Source organism: Chenopodium album, chromosome 5 (assembly GCF_948465745.1).
Source record: "Chenopodium album chromosome 5, dcCheAlbu1.1, whole genome shotgun sequence".
NCBI classification, from domain to species: domain Eukaryota; kingdom Viridiplantae; phylum Streptophyta; class Magnoliopsida; order Caryophyllales; family Amaranthaceae; genus Chenopodium; species Chenopodium album.
Window position 1 is genome coordinate 74,813,256 of NC_137838.1, and position 7,310 is coordinate 74,820,565.

The 7,310-nt window shown below is 40.7% G+C and overlaps 1 protein-coding gene across 1 annotated transcript; it reads right to left on the bottom strand.

Annotated features, from left to right (window-relative positions):
- Positions 1-1,304: 1,304 nt before the first annotated feature.
- Positions 1,305-5,753, bottom strand: LOC145633160 (uncharacterized). The gene is made up of 3 exons (XM_081685439.1): positions 4,209-5,753; positions 1,724-3,566; positions 1,305-1,645 (listed from the first exon to the last, which is right to left on the bottom strand). The coding sequence occupies exons 1-3, from the start codon at positions 5,751-5,753 to the stop codon at positions 1,305-1,307; spliced, it is 3,729 nt and encodes a 1,242-aa protein (XP_081541565.1).
- Between the last annotated feature and the right edge of the window lie 1,557 nt (positions 5,754-7,310).

A 7,310-nucleotide genomic window follows, 5' to 3' on the forward strand; every position in this document is an offset into this window, starting at 1 on the left:
TTTCTTTTTGTTTTTAAGATTTTTATTGGTAATAAATTTTTCTTTAATCTACCCAAAAAATAAAAAATTCAGGTTAAATAAAGTCAACTTCGGGTTGACCCGAACCCGAAAAAATCAGGTTAGGGTCAAGAACTTCGACCCGAAATGCTAAACAGATGAGGTTCAGGTCAGGGGGTTTCAACCCGAACCCGAAATGACCCGAACACGAAAATGACCCGACCTGATCCGTTTGCCACCCCTATTTGTTGCAGATTTTATGAAACGGAGGTAGTATTTATATTTTATTTTTTGGGCGGGAGGAGCAATAACCAAGGCCTACATAGAGGGGTTTGGAGATTGAAATAAATTTTTGGGTGAAAGTAGAGGTGATCAAAGTCAGCCTAGTCCGACTTGGAATATTCATGGATAGAATTTTTTACCATGGGCCAGTCTCGTTTTTTATTTTATTTTTTTTAATTTTTAATTTTTTATTTATTTTTTTTATAATGTTAAGTCAAAATTTTAGCTTAACCTGAAAAATGGCCCAAAGGCCCACGATTGAAAGTTTGGGCACAAAGACAAGACTAGTCTGCTCTCCTTCTCTGCTCTCCCGAGGGAGCTGGGTTTATATGAGTAGCTTAGTTTATTCTTTCGAATTTATTTCTAGCTAGCTATTTTGATTTAATTTGTGTAAATTCTTGTTTGTATTGTACTGATGTGGAATGAATTGATGTACTCTGTAAGGGACTGTTCACATTTACTGAACTGAACTGATTGGAGCTGAACTGGACTGAACTGAATAGAGTTGAAATGAATATTTTATGAGGGAAGGAAATTAAGAGCTGAACTGAACTGATTGGAGCTAAACTGAACTAATTGGAGTTGAGCTGAACTGAACTCAAATAAAGCCGAAGTAAACAGACCCTAAGTCTCTTATGTTCGAATTTGCACGGCATACGTATGAGTAGTATTTTTGATAAGACAGTGCTAGTGGATTTTGGAATGACAAAATTCATATAGGCATAACAAGCATAACAATTAAATAAAAGATTGTCTGCTGGCCTGAGTGGCGAAGCATCATTATTATTTGTTACACAGTAGTTCTTGAAATAAGAAAAAAAAAAAAAAAAGTAATGAGGAAAGTTGAAGAATTAGAAAGATAATTGCTTGATTTCTCATTAATCAACTTGGGAAATATATAGAGATACAATTCCAAGTCCTAGTATCATAAGATATCTTAGGATCTTTGGAAAAATAGGAAAGATAAATATATGGAAAATATTCTACTAAATCACAAAGATATGATATTATCTCAATACCCCCCCTCAAGTTGGAGCACTAGGATCGAAAGTGCCCAACTTGGAAAGAAGATAATCAAACTGTGCCTTCCCAAGAGCTTTTGTAAAAATATCCGCAAGCTGTAAAGATGTCGGAACATGAGATGTAGAAATCCACCCATCTGTGATTGCATCACGAACAAAGTGACAATCAATCTTAATATGCTTTGTCCGTTCATGAAAAACCGGATTTTTCGCAATATGCAGAGCCGCCTCATTATCACAAAACAACTTGATTGCCTTTGGATGTTGTACACCAAGACTCAACAACAAAGCCTTCACCCATTTGAGCTCTTTAGAACACGAAGACATGGATCTATACTCGGCCTCTGAAGAAGAGAAAGAAATAGTAGGTTGCTTCTTTGTTTTCCAAGAAATAGGAGATTTTCCAAGGAAAACAAGCCAACCAGATAAAGAACGACGAGTCAGAGGGCAAGCAGCCCAATCTGAATCACACCAACCCTGCAGATGTAAATCACAATCAGAGCTCAATAAAATACCTTGTCCGGGAGTCCCTTTCAAGTATCGAACAACCCTCATTGCAGCATCCCAATGTTCACTACGGGGTTGTTGCATAAACTGAGATAAAATATGGACTGAGTAAGCTAAATCAGGACGAGTGACAGTGAGATAAATTAGACGACCAACGAGACGCCTATAAGACTCTGGATCAGGTAGAAGGGCGCCTGTGGCTAGGCCTAATTTGTTATTTTGCTCCATGGGAAAGCCACTAGGCTTAGCCCCCAATAAACCTGCTTCAGAAATAATATCCAGAGTATATTTTCTCTGGCACAAAAATACACCTGCAGAACTACGAGCCACCTCAATTCCCAAAAAATATTTCAAGGGACCTAGATCCTTCATCTTGAAACAGTCACACAAATAAGCCTTAAACACAGACAATGCAGCGGAATCGTTCCCAGAAATAATGAGATCATCAACATATACTAAAACAGTAATCTGAGAATTACGAGTAGTATGAGTAAATAGGGAATAATCAGAGTAAGATTGGGTGAAACCATACTGTTTTAAGGCTGTGGTGAGTTTAGCAAACCAACATCTAGGAGCTTGCTTCAAACCATAAAGGGATTTCCTCAATCTGCAAACCAATGAAGGATCCGAACTTTGAAAGCCAGGTGGAAGCTTCATGTAGACTTCTTCATCCAAGTTACCATGAAGAAAAGCATTGTGAACATCCATTTGATGAATTTCCCAATTCTTGGCAGCCGCAATAGCAAGAACAGTGCGAACCGTTGTCATCTTAGCAACCGGAGCAAATGTCTCATCATAGTCTACACCTGCTTTCTGATGATTTCCATAGACCACCAAACGAGATTTAAGACGTTCAACCTCGCCATTAGAAAGAAACTTGGTCTTATAGACCCATTGACTACCCAGAGCCTTTTTACCCGGAGGAAGATGTTCCAAAGTCCAAGTATCATTATTCTCTAATGCTTGAATTTCTTCATTCATGGACTTTCTCCATCCTTCATATCGCATAGCTTCTTTGAAGGTGGACGGATCCTTGGTTTGAACAACTGCTGAAATAAACTTCTGATAATTTACAGAAAATTTATCACAATGTATATAATGCGCTAAAGGATAAGGAGTACCTGAAGAGTGATTGGAAGACGGAGACGGAGACAGAGACGGACTATTGGCAAAAACCGAGTGCGTTACATAATCACGGAGCAAAACTGAAGGAATTTTGTCTCGAAAACCACGTCCCAAAGCTGGCTGCTGAGCTACGGGAGAAGTGATGGCAGTGGGGGGTTGCTGCGGGTCACTATGCGGCTGCTCTGTGACTGGAGTGGACTGCTGTGACCCTGCACGCTGCTGCTGTGGCTCAGCAGTCTCGGCAGTAGCAGCGGGCTGCTGTGCAACCTCGCTAGTAGCTCCGTGCTGCTGTTCGACGTGCTGGGCAGGAGACTCCGCAGCTCCCCTGTGGCTAGCATCATGGTGCCGCAAGGGGGTTGCGGAGGGGGCTGCCTCAGTGCCTTCAAATGCTTCGACACCCTCAAAAATGTCCAAAAAATCACCATGAACATCATCTGACACATCATGCATACTCACATCAATATTAATGTCATCCGGACTACCAAACGGAAAGATTTCTTCCACAAAATTGACATCCCGAGACACAAAAAATTCTTTAGTTTCAAGATCATACAACCTCCAACCCTTCTTCCCAAATGGATACCTCAAAAATACACACTTTCGACTCCGACTAGCAAATTTATCCCCTTTAGTCTTTTGATTATGAGCAAAACACAAGCAACCGAAGGTACGAATGGCATCAAAGGAAGGGGGTTTATTAAAAAGAATTTCGAATGGGGTTTTGTTTTGAAGAAGAGGAGTTGGAGTACGGTTTATTAAGTGAGCGGCAGCCAAAACACATTCACCCCAAAAATAAATAGGCAATTTGGCTTGAAATCTCAAGGCTCTCCCAACATTAAGAATGTGTTTATGTTTTCATTCAACTCTCCCATTCTGTTGAGGGGTTCCCACACAAGAAGTTTGAAAAATAATTCCAGAAGTAGTAAAGAAATCAATCAAACAATTAAATTCGGTACCATTATCACTTTGAATAGTTTTAATGGTTTGATTAATTTGTCTATCAACCATAGCAACAAAAGCCATAAACATCTGAAAAACCTCGGTTTTATCGATCAACAAATAAATCCAAACAGCCCTTGAATAATCATCAACAATGGTTAAAAAATAACGAGCCCCACAAGACGAAACATGACGATATGGACCCCATAAATCACAATGTATTTTCTCAAAAATTCTAGAAGATTTATTGTCACTCAAGGGAAATTTGTCTCTAGAATGTTTAGCACGAAAACATACTTCACAACTTTTATTTAAACTACTTGCATTGTTACTAACATGCGGAAATAACTTAACTACTTTCTCCGAAGGATGCCCCATTCTTCTATGCCAAAGCTCCAAATCTGTCGTTGCCTCAACAGCAGAAACCCGTTGCACCACTGTCGGTTTGCCAAAGAAATAATATAGTCCGTCTCGCCTAATTCCCGTTCCAATCAGCTGCTTCAGTCGGTCCTGTATAGCACACATATATGAGTTAAATTGAACAACAACTTCTAATTGATCACTGAGTTGAGTAACAGAAAGCAAATTGCAATTAAGATTAGGCACGTAAAGAACTCCAGTGATAGTTATTTGATCGGACAATGTGACCGATCCTTCCAAAGTAGCAAGCACACTGTCACCGTTTGGCAATCCGACGGGGCATTCAACATAACGTGTGTCAAATAACCAAGATTGATTACCGGTAACGTGATGAGTCGCACCGGTATCAATAATCCAACAAGAATCATCAAACTTACCATGTAGGCGATTGTCAGGAATTTTAGCAGTACCAATAAAACCCGACAGGGCCTTCCATTGCTCGGCGGTGAAAGCTTGAGACGAAGAAGATGTGGGAGACTGAGAATCGGCTGCTGTCAGATTAGCCCGAGGCCCCCCCTTGCTCTGACCAGGCGTTCTGGTCTTCGGGCCTGCTGTCCAACCCGCAGGAAACCCAACAACTTCAAAACATCGAGATGGATCGTGCCCCTTTCTCTTGCAATGTGGACAAGGAGCCTTGAACCAACAATTTGAGAAATCGTGTCCCTGCTTTTTGCAATGAGAGCAAATAGAACCACGACCACTTGTATGAGCCCGTAAAGCAAAACCAACAGCATCGGATGTCGACGCGTCAGCTTCCTTCCGAGCATTGCGAACCCGCTCCTCTTGAACGGCTAGCTGATAAGCCCTATCAAGAGTAGGTAAGGGATCTTGAGAAAGAATATAAGACCGGAGAGAAGAATAGTAATCTGGGTACAAACCCATGAGAAAATCATGTAAGCGTGACTGATCTCGGCGTTGCTCGTGGAGACGACCTGCCGTACAAGCCGAGCAACACGAGCAGGAGATTAAAGGCTCGTGGTGATCTAATTCGAGCCAAAGAGCGTGCAATTTACCATAGTATACAGAGACTGCCATGGACTTGCTCTGTTCACACCGCGCAAGAGATGATCGGAGTTGTTGAATTCGAGGGCCATTGGTCTGAGCAAAACGTTGATGTAGATGGTCCCAAAACGACTTGATTTCTCTAAATTTTGACAGGGAAGACTTAATCTCAGGGGCAATAGTATTGGAAAGCCAAGAAATTAACATAGCATTCAAGGCTGTCCAATCGGACTTTGAGCAGGGGGGCTGTGGCACCGTAATAGTACCATCAAGAAACTCGAATTTGCGTCTGGCTTCCAAGGCAGTCCGAATATCGGCCGCCCATTCATCAAAGTTGTCGCCTTTGAGACGAGTAGGAGTAATGTAATCTCCAGGTCTGTCTTGAGGACCTAGATAATAAGGTGAATTTGATTCAATTTTGGTCGGTGGTGGTGGCGGCGGCACATCATCACCAGCCATGGTGGTTTAGAAAAAAAATCAAGAAAAATATCCTGCTCTTGATACCATGAAGAATTAGAAAGATAATTGCTTGATTTCTCATTAATCAACTTGGGAAATATATAGAGATACAATTCCAAGTCCTAGTATCATAAGATATCTTAGGATCTTTGGAAAAATAGGAAAGATAAATATATGGAAAATATTCTACTAAATCACAAAGATATGATATTATCTCAATAAAAGTAGTTAATGATTGGCAGCTAATAAAAGAAATGCAGCATAACATTATTCGTAGCGCAACACATACTCCATAGTATGTAGATTTAAGTATAGCTTAGCAAGCTCAATCATTCAGCGGAAATGTGCATATGCCTTGAGGCCATCGATCGTAGCAAGTACGTTGCCTCCAAGAATGGGGTCAGTGTGCTCGGTTTTGCTTCCGGACAAACCCAGTCTCACTTCAATTACGTTCCAATCAACTGGACCCATTGGTCCTGCTTCAGCATAAGCCTGAAATTTCTATTTGCATAAAAAGAGGTTAATAATGAATATATTGAACATCGAATTTAAAAGTTACTTTCTAATTAAATGTAAATATTTCTATTTTACCTTGCCAGCAGCGGTATCAAAAGCCACAATCCACTTACGAGCAGTGGTGTCATCAGCGGTACCATTAGCCCAGACTTGACCCCACTTCACGCCTTCAGGCTTGGTGCCTTTCTGGGTAAGAATGGTGTAATAGCCGCTACTAAGAGTCGGGCGGTCAGTGACCACAGAGCCAGACCAAAAATGCCGATCAATTCTTTGTATTTTGTCCGGGCAAAGGTTTAAGAACTGTGTGTTCAATAACACTTGATCATCAGCACTTAACTCAACATTACCCTCGGCGTTCACCTTGGCATCCAACTCCGCTTTCAAAGTCTTGTAATCAGCCTCTGGATTCACCAAGGGCACTTCTTCGGCTGTGATCAAATCCGCCATAATTCCTTGTTCTTACTTTGTCCTTAAAATGCGATGACAACATATATATGTTACGTTAATTATATAAGAAAACTGCCAACATCATCTGTATACTTTCCTCAAGCATGGAAAGTATCATCCGGTGGATTCCTTCAAGCATAGGAAGCTACCAAACTCATTTGTCACCGATACACTGGTGTCAGATACGCATTCTATCCCTTTACTCTTTTATCTGTAGAACTAACATTCTTCTGCAGGTATCGACGTATACAGAGTGGTTTAGGATCGCAGAACGTCTTAAATCATTCTCCGTCCCAATCGACTACTTTGACTATCGTTTTCGAAACTAACGTTTCTACAAACTCAGTCAAAGTGGGGGCTTCTGTAGACACCTAAAAATGTCTCCCCAAAACCAAACCCAATGATGAACAACCTTTTACCGCCATTATTGGTCGGGTGGAGTATGTAATCTTTAGAGTGCTTAAATCCATGTTCCATTCAATACATTTCATAAACAATCCAATTCATAGCCCATTTTCCCAAACCATAACTTATTTTCTTCATTTCGTGTCCATTAAAATCATTCATTTCGTGTCTATTTTATAAAAACGTTTA